General features: G+C 44.9%; 1 protein-coding gene across 3 annotated transcripts in view; it reads right to left on the bottom strand.

Moving 5' to 3' along the window:
* The window catches only part of LOC143301809 (uncharacterized), a 77,426-nt gene that overhangs the window by 10,846 nt on the left and 49,168 nt on the right, over nucleotides 1-17,412 (bottom strand). For 2 of the 3 annotated variants that reach the window (XM_076616205.1, XM_076616207.1), the window contains 6 exons: nucleotides 15,521-15,685; nucleotides 13,684-13,903; nucleotides 12,983-13,140; nucleotides 9,340-9,375; nucleotides 4,059-4,184; nucleotides 2,969-3,182 (listed from right to left, as the gene is read on the bottom strand). In XM_076616205.1, coding sequence (XP_076472320.1) covers nucleotides 2,969-3,182; nucleotides 4,059-4,184; nucleotides 9,340-9,375; nucleotides 12,983-13,140; nucleotides 13,684-13,903; nucleotides 15,521-15,685 — 919 coding nt within the window. The remainder of the gene's footprint in view (nucleotides 1-2,968; nucleotides 3,183-4,058; nucleotides 4,185-9,339; nucleotides 9,376-12,982; nucleotides 13,141-13,683; nucleotides 13,904-15,520; nucleotides 15,686-17,412) is intronic. The other variant, XM_076616206.1, reaches the window with a different exon arrangement.

Genomic DNA, 17,412 nt, shown 5'->3' with positions numbered 1-17,412 from the left:
TTTTTTTAATACTGCGCTTTTCCCTGACAAACCAACACCTCCAAGCAACATAATTCATAATACCAAGAACACGTCTTTTTTTTAACGCTGTGCTTTTCCCTGACAAACCAACAGCTCCAAGCAACATAATTCATAATACCAAGAACACGTCTTTTTTTTTAACACTGCGCTTTTCCCTGACAAACCGACAGCTCCAAGCAACATAACTGATATTCACAAGAACACGTCTTTTTTTTAATACTGCGCTTTTCCCTGACAAACCAACACCTCCAAGCAACATAATTCATAATACCAAGAACACGTCTTTTTTTTAACGCTGTGCTTTTCCCTGACAAACCGACAGCTCCAAGCAACATAACTGATATTCACAAGAACACGTCTTTTTTTTTAATACTGCGCTTTTCCATGACAAACCATCAGCTCCAAGCAACATAATTGATATTCACAAGAACACGTCTTTTTTTTTTAATACTGCGCTTTTCCCTGACAAACCGACAGCTCCAAGCAACATAACTGATATTCACAAGAACACGTCTTTTTTTAACACTGCGCTTTTCCCTAACAAACCGACAGCTCCAAGCAACATAACTGATAATCACAAGAACACGTCTTTTTTTTAATACTGCGCTTTTCCCTGACAAACTGACAGCTCCAAGCAACATAACTGATATTCACAAGAACACGTCTTTTTTTTTAACGCTGTGCTTTTCCCTGACAAACCAACAGCTCCAAGCAACATAACTGATATTCACAAGAACACGTCTTTTTTTTTTAACGCTGCGCTTTTCCCTGACAAACCTACAGCTCCAAGCAACATAACTGATATTCACAAGAACACGTCTTTTTTTTTAACACTGCGCTTTTCCCTGACAAACCTACAGCTCCAAGCAACATAATTCATAATACCAAGAACACGTCTTTTTTTTAACGCTGCGCTTTTCCCTGACAAACCTACAGCTCCAAGCAACATAATTGATATTCACAAGAACACGTCTTTTTTTTTAACGCTGTGCTTTTCCCTGACAAACCGACAGCTCCAAGCAACATAACTGATAATCACAAGAACACGTCTTTTTTTTAATACTGCGCTTTTCCCTGACAAACCGACAGCTCCAAGCAACATAATTGATATTCACAAGAACACGTCTTTTTTTTTAACGCTGCGCTTTTCCCTGACAAACCGACAGCTCCAAGCAACATAATTGATATTCACAAGAACACGTCTTTTTTTTTAACGCTGCGCTTTTCCCTAACAAACCGACAGCTCGAAGCAACATAACTGATAATCACAAGAACACGTCTTTTTTTAACACTGCGCTTTTCCCTGACAAACCGACAGCTCCAAGCAACATAATTGATAATCACAAGAACACGTCTTTTTTTTAACACTGCCCTTTTCCCTGACAAACCGACAGCTCCAAGCAACATAACTGATATTCACAAGAACACGTCTTTTTTTAACACTGCGCTTTTCCCTAACAAACCGACAGCTCCAAGCAACATAACTGATATTCACAAGAACACGTCTTTTTTTTAATACTGCGCTTTTCCCTGACAAACCGACAGCTCCAAGCAACATAACTGATATTCACAAGAACACGTCTTTCTTTTAATACTGCGCTTTTCCCTCACAAACCAACAGCTCCAAGCAACATAACTGATATTCACAACACGTCTTTTTTTTTAATACTGCGCTTTTCCCTGACAAACCGACAGCTCCAAGCAACATAATTGATATTCACAAGAACACGTCTTTTTTTTAATACTGCGCTTTTCCCTGACAAACCAACAGCTCCAAGCAACATAATTCATAATACCAAGAACACGTCTTTTTTTTAATACTGCGCTTTTCCCTGACAAACCGACAGCTCCAAGCAACATAATTGATAATCACAAGAACACGTCTTTTTTTTTTAACGCTGCGTTTTTCCCTGACAAACCAACAGCTCCAAGCAACATAATTGATATTCACAAGAACACGTCTTTTTTTTTTTAACGCTGCGCTTTTCCCTGACAAACCGACAGCTCGAAGCAACATAACTGATATTCACAAGAACACGTCTTTTTTTAACACTGCGCTTTTCCCTAACAAACCGACAGCTCCAAGCAACATAACTGATATTCACAAGAACACGTCTTTTTTTAACGCTGTGCTTTTCTCTGACAAACCGACAGCTCCGAGCCACATAACTGATAATCACAAGAACACGTCTTTTTTTAACACTGCGCTTTTCCCTGACAAGCCAACAGCTCCGAGCGACATAACAACGAGACAGTAAAACAAGCTCAGGTGCAGTAAGACATGTTCAAATGATGTCAGTTAAAGATGTACAAAATCTACAACAGTCATTGAAGAGAATGACACAGAAAAATAATTTAGACTTACAATAACATAATCAGACCAGATGAAAAGGAACTTTTCATCAACAGCTGAATAGCCGGCAAAAAAAAAAAAAAGAAATAAAAAGAAAAAAAAAAGTGCATCAGCCTCGAAAAAATGTGAAAGCAATAAGGTCTTAGAAGAGAATCATATATATATAAAACATACACATAATAACACAATTAAACAAGATGAAGAGTACAAATTAACAACTGAACAACTGGTAAGAAGTGCTTAGCAAAACAAAAACCCATGTGTAAACATTAAAATAAAAAACAAAACATCAAAATTAATAAATATACAAATAAAAGAAACAAAATCACTTATTTATAATATTGTACTCTTGGATATCGTGTCAACTCAAACCTTAACACACACACACTGTCACACACACACACACAAACACAGAGTGACACACACACACACACACACAAACACAACACACATGCATATACACAGTAACACCCACACCCACAAACAGTGACACACACACACACACACACACACACAGATAACACACACACTGACACACCCACCAGCACACACACACACACACACCAACAAACACACCCACACACCCACCCCTACCTTTGACCTGCTCGGACTGCGCCATCTTCTTGAGGGCCTCTCGGTCCTTCTTCAGCACGCTCTTGGCCTTCTGCACCGGCAGCTGGTAGGTCAGCCTGACCTCTGGCGTCCAGTTCACCGTCTGCAGCCAGGGCGGCACCGTCAGCCGGCGCCGCGTTAACTTTGTGCCCCCCATGTCCACTTTCTGCCGAGGGCGATTCTTCTCGTCCGTCTCCTGTGTACGGTGGGGTTGGAAGAGTTTGTTGCAAGATAAGAACGGGGAGAGTTTGTGGGAGGGGTATGAAAATTGGGAAGGGGGGGGGGTTGAATCATGAGTGAAGATGGGCTGAATATGGGCACACACACAAACATTCACGCATGCGTGCACACACACACACACACACACACACACAGTCACAAACACATGCACGCATACACACACTCACAAGGGTTGCACATGTACACAAGTGTGCACAAACACATGCGTGCACACATACACACACACATGCATGCACACACACACACACAATTGTGGACAAGCACACACGTTCATAAACTGTGCACATGAATACTCAACAAAGCGCATGCGCACGCGCGCGCGCACACACACACACACACTCACCCCCCTCACCTCTCCCTCCCACTTCCCCCAACACCCACACACAAGTGTTGGCAAGACTTTTGTAGTATATGAGGGAATATGTGTGCATGTGAATGGGATAGGCATGGTGTATTCATGTCCGAGCATTTGTGTTCAATTGTGTGCGTGTGTGTGTGTGTGTGTGTGTGTGTGAAATAGAAATGCAAATGTGTATTTCATTATCACAATGCTCTTGTATATATAGTCATTTTGTTTGTTGTTGCTTTTATTATGCTCGTTTCTTTCTGACTCTCTCCCTCACACTCTCTTTTTTTTCTTTCTTTTTCATTGACGGTTTGATGTAAAAAATTTTTTTTAAAACAGCAACTGTTGCTTATTCAATTTACCATCATGAAATAAAATCTTGACTTGACTTGACACTCTCATCCCCCCCCCCACCCCGCTTCTATTTCCTCCCATCTCCCAATTCCCCCAACATGCACACACACACACACACACACACACACACACCTCATTGGGCGAACTGTTGTTTCCGCTGACAGCATCCAGCAGGTACTGGATGGAGGAGCTGGTTTCTTCTGTGGATGATGGGGGGTTGTCCGAGTCTGTGCTGTTCTTCTGCTGCTCCTTCGTCTTCTGCACACACACACACACACACACACACACACACACACCACACAGTCACAAACGCACACACAGTCACACACAACACACAACCTTCATTGTATGCTGACGTCAACAGGAGGGGCAGGGGAAAATATGCATACACAAAAAAGAAAGGGGAACACACACACACACACACAGAGTTACACTTCTCTCCCCTGTCAGTTTTCGTTGCACTTCTCTCCCCTGTCAGTTCTTGTTGCACTTCTCTCCCCTGTCAGTTATCGTTACACTTCTCTCCCCTGTCAGTTCTTGTTGCACTTCTCTCCCCTGTCAGTTCTTGTTGCACTTCTCTCCCCTGTCAGTTCCTGTTGCACTTCTCTCCCCTGTCAGTTCTTGTTGCACTTCTCTCCCCTGTCAGTTCCTGTTGCACTTCTCTCCCCTGTCAGTTCTTGTTGCACTTCTCTCCCCTGTCAGTTATCGTTACACTTCTCTCCCCTGTCAGTTCTTGTTACACTTCTCTCCCCTGTCAGTTCTTGTTACACTTCTCTCCCCTGTCAAAGCACCACTCAGTCATCATCAGACTTCTTTCCCCTATCAATTACTGTTCCACTTCTCTCCCCTGTCAGTTATCCTTACACTTCTCTCCCCTGTCAAAGCACCACTCAGTCATCATCAGACTTCTTTCCCCTATCAATTATTGTTCCACTTCTCTCCCCTGTCAGTTATTCTTACACTTCTCTCCCCTGTTAAAGCACTGCTTAGTCATTGTTAGACTCCTTTCCCCTATCAATTATTGTTCACATTCTCTCCCCTGTCAGTTATTATTACACTTCTCTCCCCTGTCAAAGCACCACACAGTCATCATCAGACTTCTTTCCCCTATCAATTATTGTTCACATTCTCTCCCCTGTCAGTTATCCTTACACTTCTCTCCCCTGTCAAAGCACCGCTAAGTCATTGTTAGACTTCTTTCCCCTATCAATCATTGTTCCACTTCTCTCCCCTGTCAAAGCACTGCTCACTTCCTGTTACTTCAGATTTCTGTCTTCTGGAAACTATCCCACCTCAACTCAGTCGTCAGGAAGCAACTGCCATGACTGAATGATACCATGGATTATGGACAACGTACGTAATTGATCTTCTGCATGCGTATACATGCAAAGGGGGTTTAGGCACAAGCAGGTCGGCGCACATGCGTTTACGTGGGAGATCAGGAAAAAAAAAAATCTCTACCCTTCACCCACCATGCGCTGATACCCGATTTATCGAACCTAAGACCTGCTGGCTGAAAGACATCAACTCCCAACCACTTGAGCTATTAACAGCGCATGTCCACGCATGACCACAAAACTCTTACGGGATATCTACAAACTGAATAAACACTTTTTAAAATATTTTTTTTAGCAGCCATCAGACATATTCTGTTGTACACCAAAAAAACATTTATTATCTATAACAGAATGAAAAAAGAATCAAATCATTTTCAGAAAAAAAAAAAACTATATAGTTAAAGTTGCTACACAGCATGAAACCAATTTCCCTCCTTGTTGGAAGAAGACAAAAGGAATACATTTTTTTTAAAAGTACAAAACAAAATATAGATAAAACTGGAAAAAGTAGATAAGAAAAAGGAAACTGCAAAAATCTACAAAACAAAATAAGAAAACACACAAAAAAAGTTTTGCTACACTTATACAACCAAATAAATACACAAAGAAAAATACATATTTTGCATGCAGAATGGTGAGTATCTTACCTTGGGTTAATCAAAAAAGCCAATAAAGATTAGTTTTAAAGCTCCGAAAAGAACAATGTAACAAATGCGATTAACACACAAACACACACAAACACACAGACACAAATGATTAGTGAGCAATGAGAGGCAGGGACTTTGAAATGAGGGTTGGAAGAAATACAACCTACCTCAACCACCACCACCACATCATCCCCTCCACCCCTCCCCACCCCCCTCTCCCAACACCCGCACATAAAAACGCTGTAATTTCTCACATGCCAGTCTGAGATGAAACACTGAAGCTTTTCCTACCAAAGCACAAGCTTCAAAATGCACACGTTTTCGTAAATTTCAGGTGTACTTGTAACAATAAGGCCTCATGTTTCAGATGCTACAGAGAGTTCAGATGTACCTTAATGGTCAAGCCTGATCTTTCAAATGCTAGAGCGAGTTCAGATGTACCTTAACTGTCAGGCCTGATCTTTCAAATGCTAGAGAGAGTTCAGATGTACCTTAACTGTCAGGCCTGATCTTTCAAATGCTAGAGAGAGTTCAGATGTACCTTAACAGTCAGGCCTGATCTTTCAAATGCTAGACAGAGTTCAGACGTACCTTAACAGTCAGGCCTGATCTTTCAAATGCTAGAGAGAGTTCAGATGTACCTTAACAGTCAGGCCTGATCTTTCAAATGCTAGACAGAGTTCAGATGTACTGTAACTGTCAGGCCTGATCTTTCAAATGCCAGAGAGAGTTCAGATGTAGCTTAACAGTCCAGCCTGATCTTTCAAATGCTGCACAACTCTTGGAGTTCAGATGTATTGTAACTATCAGACCTCATCTGTCAAATGCTGCACAGGGCCCAGCTGACAAAGGCCTTATCTTTATCAGACCTCATCTGTCAAATGCTGCACAGGGTCTAGCTGACAAAGGCCTTATCTATCAAGTACTCCACACCCAAAACAAGTTTATGCAAGGAAAATCCCCCCCCCCCCCCTGCCCCCCAACCCTCACACCCCCATATTGCCATCAAAACCGGTCAGCACACTCACTGAAAAACATGCTGGGACCTGAATATTCATGGCATAAAATGGCTGAACAACCAAACAAAAAAAAACCAAAAAAAAAAAACCCAAACCCCCCCCCCAACCCCTCGGCCCCCAGCCCCGCCCCCTCCAAAATCCTGACCATACAAAGCCATTGTTTTTCTCAAATCCCTGTAACATAAAAGCTGCTGGTATATGACTACTGTCCTGACTGGTAGTTCAATTACAACCTTTCTGACTCCCTGTCTGTGTTGTTGGCTGTTGTTGTTGTTTTACATGCGTTAATGGTTAAGCAAAACAAGGCACTGTCATCCTACAAAAAAAAACCAAAAAAACTATCACAGCGATGGCTGCAGTCAGTCAAAGTCAGGCAAGCACCGGAAGGCTACTGATAAAAGCAAAATACTCTAATGCAACAAATAATTGTTTTGTGAAGGGGGGTGGGGTATAGTTTTTTTTCTAAACCTTCCTTGTTCTGTAACAACAAACAAACAACAACAAAAAAAGTAATTCTTCAACAGTTGGCAATGGCGCCAGTGTTGTAAGGCATTGGACCGCTGATCCCTCGTTCACCAGTGACCAGGGTTCAAGACCACTTCTGGGCATGGTGTCGTGCACTAGGGAAAGGTACCTCTTCTCCAATTCTCCTCACTCCACCAAGGTGTGAATGGGGCGGGGGGAACAGGGTACAATAGCCGAATGGTTAAAGCGTAGGACTTTCAATCTGAGGGTCCCGGGTTCGAATCTCCGTGACGGCGCCTGGTGTGGGTAAAAGGGTGGAGATTTTTCCGATCCCCCAGGCCAACATATGTGCAGACCTGCCAGTGCCTGAGCCCCCTTCATGTGTATACGCACGCAGAAGATCAAATACGCATGCTAAAGATCCTGTAATCCATGTCAGCGTTCGATGGGTCACAGAAACAAGGACATACCCAGCATGCACACCCCCGAAAACGGAGTATGGCTGCCTACATGGTGGGGTAGATAAACAAAAACAGTCATACACGTACAATGTTACATGTCTGTTTGAGTATGTGTCTGACTGAATGACACAGGAAACGAATGATGAGTGCCGTCAGTGGCAGCCGTCAGTTGGCTCTACCCAGGTAGGGCAGCCTGTTGTGCAAATGACCCCGTGTTTGTAAAGAGCTTGGTCTCTGACCGAGGATAGGCAGCTATATAAGTATCCATATCAATCAATCAATCAAAAAATGTTCATTGCCTCAATGGCAGCAAAAGACTGCAGCTTTTTTATCTCTTTTTTTTGTCTTTTTTTTTTTTTTTTTTTTTAAATAACAGTGGAGTGATGGCCTAGAGGTAACGTATCTGCCTAGGAAGTGAGAGAATCTGAGCGTGCTGGTTCGAATCACGACTCAGCCGCTGATATTTTCTCCCCTGCCACTTGACCTTGAGTGGTGGTCTGGACGCTAGTCACTCGGATGAGACGATAAACTGAGGTCCCATATGCAGCATGCACTTAGCGCATGTAAAGGAACCCATGGCAACAAAAGGGTTGTTCCTGGCAAAACTCTGTAGAAAAATCCACTTCGATAGGAAAAACAAAATAAAACCGCACGCAGGAAAAAATACAAAAAATGGGTGGCGCTGTAGTGTAGCGACACGCTCTCCCTGGGGGAGAGTAGCCCAAATTTCACACAGAGAAATCTGTTGTGATAAAAAGAAACACAAATGCAAATAACTGGACAACACGATGCATCAGCCCTATCCCACCACAAGGAAACAGCCATCCTCCACAGATCAGCACACTTTAAATCTGAAGTCCAAGCCTTCATTTCCCGATAGCTTCAGTTTCTCAAGGAGTGAACCACGATATTCGGACAAATCCATATATACTACACCACATTAGCTAGGCAGGTGCCTGACCAGCAGCGTAACCCAATTCTCTAAGTCATACCTTGAGTGCATGCAGATATATTTGTGTGCACATTTCTGCTGCAGAATTTCGCCAGAGGACAACGTTCACGCTGCCATGGGTTCTTTCTTTAAGTGCCCTAAATGCGTGCTGCACACAGGACCTCGATTTTTTTTTTTTTTAATTTTTTTTTTTATGGTCTTCTCCTCTGAATGACCAGACCCTCAGTTTGATTCTTCCTGTCAAACATGGGAGAAAGTGTGAGGCTGGCAATCAAAACCCATTTGGCACAGTAAGTGTCTATAAATCTTTCTTCCACCTTCCCCCATGCAAAATATTCACACACACACCTCCCAGTCTACAACAACAACAACAACAACAAAAACCCGGTTTTAACAAGCCGTCTTCCAAAAAAAACACAAACACAGGAGACATGCGGTAAAAAAAACAAAGGATGCAGTACTGACTGGCGAAAGGCCCAAGCCAGCTACAGCAGCAGAGAGGCTAGCTGCCTGGAAAAGCCCTGACACTTACCTCCAGCTCCGCCAAAAAGGCTCGACACGTCCACCCCTGAAACAGTGGCCAAGGAGGGGCCAACAGCACCCCCCAACCACAGTCCTTTCATCAGTACTTCCCAACACTTCCTTTTAAACACCAGCCTTTCACCCCAGCACAAGTTGTTGTTTGGTCAGTGTGGTTGTAGGCAGCCAAGACAAGAGTGGGTAGGATGTGTTCGTTCTTTTTTTAACCTCACTCCGGACGAATAGTTTTCTCCCTTGCTTTTCACTACAGATGACCCAGTTGTTTGGGTTTGGAAAAAAAAAATCACAAAAAATACAAAACATAAAGTAAATGAATGAAACTCACTGTACATGACCCACTGACCTCTCTCCTCACGTCGTGTGAATGCCCACCCCCCTCCCTCTTCACTGCTCTCAGAAGCTGGATTACTATCAGTATCTACTTGCTGGTAGCTTTCTTCACTGCAGATTTATTCAACATCTTCATCATCCTCATCAATGTCGAAACCTTCAGTTTGAAGCATTTCAATCACTTCAGCAGCGGTAAAAGCCGCTGTCGTGATCTAGTTTGCTCCAAAAATTTCCATCTGTATCGCCTGCGACGCCATTTTCAATACGTATGCAGATTAGCTTGTTTTGTGGGTTCCTGAACTCGCTGGCTCACTGTGGAGTGTGTTGTTACGAAATCTCATGAAGAAACTTTCCATTCGACCCTTGACATGTTCGCAAAGCCCGGTGTAGCTGCGATCGTTATGCTACCCCATGAGGAAAACGTGGAAAAATTTTGAATTGTCGAAACTGCTATAGCGTTCCGTCATCCTGAATGCTACCTTATGTCAGGAACGCTATAGCATTCCATTGTCCGGAGTGAGTTAAGGAAAGCATTAGGACGGTGTGTGTACACAAGTCTCAAAGAATAACTTTCTGGTGTTCAGTGTCTCCTTGTAGCTGCTACTGAATAGCTAAGTGTACCATGAAATAACAATACAATCTTTCTGCATTCTAAAATGAAATAACAATCGTCAAATTAATTACCCATCACCCAGTCTGATCACACAGTCGGCAGTCTGCATCACACGGAGCAGCCTTCACACTCTTGATTGACTCACACAACAAGCGTGTTAATCGAGGAAGCCTTTTCGATGCGGACCTATGCACTCTGCACTCTCTGATGCTGACCTTCACACTCTGTCCTCTCTGATACTGTTGACATGAGCACTCTACCGACCTATGCACTCTGCACAAGGATGAGACTGACCAAACTCTGGACACTGCTTCTGCCTACAGTGAAACACCACAACCCACCACTCTCCCTAGATAGCAAAAATGGTTGACCTTGTGCGTTGTGATTGGCTTCAATTGGTCACATGTCCTAAGAACTCGACCACAATCAGTCAGTTTTTAATCATGACACTCAGGTCATTCAAGAAAACTTTGCAAATTTCTCGGCAGAAGAACCAAAACTGGGTGACTGTTACTGAAGTGAACGGGAATACCTGAACGATGCCTCAAATACTAGTTTTGGACTGAGAGCATTTATCCCCACTCGGTCCACTTCACCAAACTACGATAACACGGCTGATCTGTTCTGGATGCCAACTCTGCAGAGACAGTTAACTGAAGACTTTTCCACTACAACCCCCCCGCCCCCCCCCCCCCCCCCCCAACACTCCCCCACCCCCTGCTCCCCCCCCCAACACTCCCCCCCCCTGCTCCCCCCCGACCCCTCCCACAACTCCGGTTTTCTAGGGACATGTTGCTGTCCCTGTGTTGTGGCCAACACAGAATGCTGTCATCATCATATTCCTTGTGAACCCCCTCCCCACCCCACCCCCCTACACCCCCCTCCTCCCTCAGCCCTGTACACTTGGTAATAACAGAGACATATTCTGATCAACCCTATGGCTGTCGGTTGTGTGTCAAAAAGGGGTGGGGAGAACGAGAGAGAGAGAGAGACAGGGTAGCAAGGCAGGGGTGTGATGGGTGGGTGGGTTGGAAGGGGGGGGGGAAGGGATGATGATAAATCATGAAATGAATCAGAATATAAACATTACAGATGCGTTGTTGGGCGATTCTGTCCCTTAACATGCATGTTATCCTTAAAAAAAAAAAAAAAAAAAATTATTAAAAAAAAAGAAAAAAAAAGAAGTAAAAACTGTGAGGGTTGGGTTTTTTTTTTAATTATAAAAAATGTAAAAATTACAACAACAACAACAAAATTTGCATGGCAAACATCCTAACCCTAACCTTGCGGACAACACTCTCTCCAAAAACTCCCCCTCACGCACTCCCTCCACCCCACAGTACTACTACCCCTGCCTTCAGTCCCCCCACAGCCCTTCCCCCCCACCTCCACACGCACAAACACAACACTCCCCCCAAAAAACATCCCCCTCCCTCCCTCCACACTTAACACCCTGCCACCCCCTTCCCCACCCACAAAACCATCATCCCCCCCCCTTCCCCCCATCACACACACAAACACAACACTCCCCCCCAAAAACCATCCCCCTCCTTCCACACCACACAGTAAACACCTTGCCACCCCCCTCCCCCATCCACAAAACCATCATCCCCCCCACCCCCATCCTCCCACCACACACACAAACACAACACTCCCCCCATACATCCCCCCTCCCTCTCTCCACACCACACACTCATCATCACCATGCAACCCCCACCCACAAAACCATCACCCCCCCCCACCCCCTCCCAACACACACACACACACACATTCAACACTCCCAAAACATCTCCCTCACTGCCACACACTCAACGCCCTGCCGCCACCATACCCCCCCCGCCGCAAAACCATCACACACACACACACCACTCTCCCAAAACATCACCCTCCACACCACAAACTCAACGCCCTGCCACCCATGTCACCCCACGCCCACACACACACACACAAATCAACACCACACCCCCCTCCACCTCTCCACCACCACCAACACACACACACCACTCTCCCCCATAACATCTCCCTCCCTGCACACCACATACTCAACATCCCCCCCCCACCCCCTCCCAAACACAACACCCTCCCAAAACACCCCCTCCCTCTCTGCACACCACACATTCAACACCATGCCACCCCACCCCCCACCCCCCACGTCACAAAACTATCAACCCCCCAAACACACACACACACAAACAACACCCTCCCAACCCCCCAACCCCCGCCCCCTTCTCTCCACACCTTGCCATCCCCTCTTCACCCTCACAAACAAAACCATCACACACACACACACACACAAACACAACACTATCCCCCAACCCTTCCCTGCCCTCCCTCCCCCCCTCCCTGCACACCACACACCACCCCCCCTACTCTCCCCCCTAAAAAAAAACCCCATCACCCTCCCTCCCTCCACATCACACACCATCCCCTACCCCACCCCCCCAACACACACACGAAACCATCACCTCTCCCCACCCACACACACCCCCAACACACACACATACACACACACAAACACTCTCCCCCCTAAAAAAAAACATCACCCTCCCTCCCTCTCTTAAAATACCACACACCACTCCCTCCACCCTCCCTCTGCCCCCCCCCCCCTTCCTCTCCCCCCACTGCTCACATCTGCTCCCACCCCCCACATCCACCCCCATCGCCCCCACCCCTCCCCCTCCCATCAACTCACAGGAGGCTGTTGCTGCATGGCAGGGTGGGAGAAGGTGGGTGTGGTGGTGCAGGGTGGGTGCTCGCTGAAGGGGGGCGCCTGGGTGACGGGGGTCATGGGCATGGGCTGCAGCAATGGCTGGTAGAAGCCGGCCATCACCTGGGGCAACAGGGAGTAGCCTGCACACACACACACGCACACACACACACAGAGTAATGATTTGTGTTCATTTTGTGCATCATGAACACACACACACACACACACACACACACACACACACAGTGTACTGATTTGTGTTCATTTTGTGCCTCATAAACACACACACACACACACATAGAGTAATGATTTGTGCTCAGTTTGTGCATCATAAACACACACACACACACACACACACACACACACAGAAATAATTTGTGTTGGTTTTGTGCATCATAAACACACACACACACACACACATACAAAAAAAATACTTTGTGCTGATTTTGTGCATCATAAACACTCACACACACACACACAGTAATAATCTGTGTTGATTTTGTGCATCATAAACACACACACACACACACACACACAAACACACACACACATACATACAATACCCACACCCGCCCACACACGGTGACACCCCCCACTCCAACACGCCCCCACACAAGGTGACACCCCCCACCCCACCCCACCCCACACACATACACACACACACCACCCACACACCACACACAGACCTGACTGAGGGTAGTAGGGCCACTGCATGTTGTTGGTGGGGGAGGGCAGGAAAGGCTGGAGGTGGGGCTGGAGGGTGATGCCGGTGGCGGGGTCAATCGGCAGCATGGTCAGCTGTGGCATCACCCCCATCCCCGGCTGGAAGTGCCCGGGGACCACGCCCACCACGTTGGGCGCCGGGCTGCTCAGCCCTGCACTGTTGGTCGGCTGCGATGGCGTCGGCTGTCGTTGTAAAACGACCATGATCAGTGTTCATGTATACAGCGCTGAAATCTTGCGCAGAGACAAATCACAGCGCTTTCACACCAGTCGTTCGCTCGCATGCGCAACTGGAGAAACTGAAGACAAGGGGGGGGGAGGCAGGGGAGGGAGGCTATTTTGGGAAGAGGTGGGTTTTAAGGCCAGACTCGAAAGAGCTGAGTGCCGGAGACCTGAGGAGAGGAGGTTCATTCCACACGCATGGCCCAGAGACAGAGAAAGAACGGCTACACGTGTGTTGGTGGTGTTGGGTTGGAAATGAAATTGTGGTTGTTGGTTAATGAAGTGTTGTTCTTGTGTGATTGTGTTGGAGGGTGGGGGAGGGGGCGGGGGTGGGGGTTAGGGGGGATTGTGGGAGGGTGGAGGGTGGTGGGGGTATGGGAGATGGGGGGAGGTGGGGAGGGGTTGGTTTGGGAGGGGGGGGTGGGTGTGTTTGTGTGTGTGTACACATGTGTGTGTGTTGTTGTTGTCTTCAGTTTAACGCCTTTCCACTTGAAGTGATATTAGACGGGGGGAAAAAAAAACAAAAACAACAACAACAAAAAAACCCGGTGGGGTTGGGGTTGTGAGAGGGGGAGGGGTAAAAGTGTGTAAAAGTGTGTGTATGTGTGGAGGGTGAATAGGGATAGACAACGCTAGGGAAAATGGAAACGTTATAAACGCCAACATCAAACAACTATAACATCTATAACAAATGTCCTATAGGATTATGTGTGTGTGTGTGTGTGTGTGTGTGTGTGTGTGTGCGCGCGCGCGCGAGTGTGCGCGTGTGTGTGTCTGTGTGTACATTGTTTGAGCATGTGTGTGTGTGTGTGTGTGTGCATGCGTGTATGTACATTGTCTGTGCGTGTCTGTGCAGGTTTGTGTGTGTGTGTGAGTGCATGTGTGTCCTGAGCTCACCTGGATGTCAACAGCAATGATGGGCAAGTTGGACATGAATCAACCCCTTGCTGGTTCTGTGTGTGTGTGTGCATATGTGTGTGTGTGTGTGTGTGTGTGTGTGTGTATGCATGTTTGTGTGTAAGTGCATTTGTGCATGTTTGTGTGTGTGTTCATTCTTTAGTTTAGCATCTTTTCACTATCAGTGATATTAGACAATTTAAAAAAAAAAAAAAAAAAAAAAAAAGATGAGAAAAAAGGGGGGCTGGGGTGGAGTGGAGGGCTGGGGGGGGGGAGGAACAAACAAAAAAGGTAGAAAACTATCACAAAATGCATAACTAACATGCAATTACATTTAACAGTAATAATTCAATAATGAGAACAATAATTAGAAACCATTAACGCAATTCTGAAGTACATTAAAGGAATGTAGAAATAGGGCAATGAACTAATGGCCTGTGAAAGTTTGACCATAAGAACCTTATCAGAAATAACTTTCCAAAAATCATCTGCAGAATAGTTCTTCTCTTTGAAATACTTGGGCAAGAAGGCATGTTAACTGCTTACAGTGAAACAAACAATAATGCGTGTGTGTGTGTGTGCATGTACGTTCATGTTTGTGCATGTGTGTGTGTGTTAGTGCACGCATGCATGCAGTGCGTGCGTGCGAGCGAGCGCACACAGGTGTGATCAGCAGCTGACCTGGATGTCGACGGCGGTGATGGGGAAGTTGGACATGAAGAGGCCCGGGGAACCACTGTTGCCCGCCCCCCTCTGGTTCTTGGAGTTGCGGGCGAACTTGAACACGTCCGTCGTCTCCTCGTGACCGCTGGGCCGACTGCGCTTCTGACGGTTACGCTGCATCACCTGCAGTGGGGTTGGGGGGTGGGGAGTGGGAGGATTGGGGAGGGGGGTCCGGGGGGCAGGGGGGGGGGGGGGGAAGAAAATGAATAAATGACTTGAGTGAATAACTAAATAATGCATCACCCAAGGGACAGTGAAGGAAAGGAAGGAAAGGAATAAATGACTTGAGTGAATAACTAAATAATGCATCACTTAAAGGAAAGAAAGAAAATGAATGACTGAGTGAATAACTAATTAATGCATCACTTAAAGGAAAGAAAGAAAATGAATGACTGAGTGAATAACTAATTAATGCATCACCTAAAGGAAAGAAAGAAAATGAATAAATGACGGAGTGAATAACTAAATAATGCATCACCTAAAGGAAAGAAAGAAAATCGATTAATGACTGAGTGAAAAACTAAATAATGCATCACCCAAGGGAGCGTGAAGGGGAGAAAGAAAATGAATAAATGACTGAGTAAATAACTAAATAATGCATCACCTAAAGGAAAGAAAGAAAATGAATAAATGACTGAGTGAATAACTAAATAATGCATCACCTAAGGGAGAGTGAAGGAAAGAAAGAAAATGATTAAATGACTGAGTGAATCACTAAATAATGCATCACCAAAAGGAAAGAAAGAAAATGAATAAATGACTGAGTGAATAACTAAATAATACATCACCTAAGGGAGAGTGAAGGAAAGAAAGAAAATGATTAAATGACTGAGTGAATCACTAAATAATGCATCACCGAAAGGAAAGAAAGAAAATGAATAAATGACTGAGTGAATAACTAAATAATGCATCACCTAAGGGAGAGTTAAGGAGAGGAAGAAAATGAATAAATGACTGAGTGAATAGCTAAATAATGCATCACCTAAAGGAAAGAAAGAAGAAGAAATAAATGAATGAGTAAAAGGGGAGGAAGAAAATGAATAAATGACTGAGTGAATAGCTAAATAATGCATCACCTAAAGGAAAGAAAGAAAGAAAGAAGAAGAAGAAATAAATGAATGAGTAAAATTTTCAGAATGAAAAGAGGAATGAATGATTTAATTAATCAATAATTATGTACAAAATAAAATTAAAAAAAACCGAAAAAGAACAATGACGCTAGAAGAGTAAATGATTAACAAACAACAAAGAGTGGTAACTCTCTCCATTCACAAGGTACACAACTTCAAGTCAGTGCTGCTTACGCGACCCATTTAGCTTGCACACAGCACACGTCAAAAGATTGGTAGGGGTACAAACCTGGAACTTCCTTTTTTATTTCTTTTTTTTTTTTTGAGGAAGTATCAATTTATTTACCTGCGTGCTAGCTGTATATTCTCTGTGGAATATTCAGAATTACACGGCTATGCCAATATTTGTGTTTGCACATTTCTTTTGTGATTGCTGCTGTGTGCACATGAAAAATGATTGGTGTAAGGACAAGCTCGGAGCTTCCTGTTTTTTTTTTTTTAGAGGAAGTGTCTAGAGTTTGTTCCAATGTACCTTTTCTTTACCGGTGTTCTAGATGAATCAGTAGCACAAGCAGCAGTGACTTGTAAATGGAGAGAGTTACCAGTCTTAATTCTTGTAAAAAATAAAATAATAAAAATGTGGAAAAAAAAAAAAAAAATATGTACAAATGTGCATTGTTGATGATGGGGATATGATTATCACCCCCCCTGCCCCCCCCCCCCCCCCACACCACACATCAACCCCCACAACTTGAGGTGGAAGAGAGGTGGAGCTGTTCC

The sequence above is a fragment of the Babylonia areolata genome, chromosome 28 (assembly GCF_041734735.1).
Source record: "Babylonia areolata isolate BAREFJ2019XMU chromosome 28, ASM4173473v1, whole genome shotgun sequence".
In the NCBI taxonomy this organism is placed as follows: Eukaryota; Metazoa; Mollusca; class Gastropoda; order Neogastropoda; family Buccinidae; genus Babylonia; species Babylonia areolata.
This window is presented reverse-complemented; position numbering and strand designations above follow the sequence as displayed.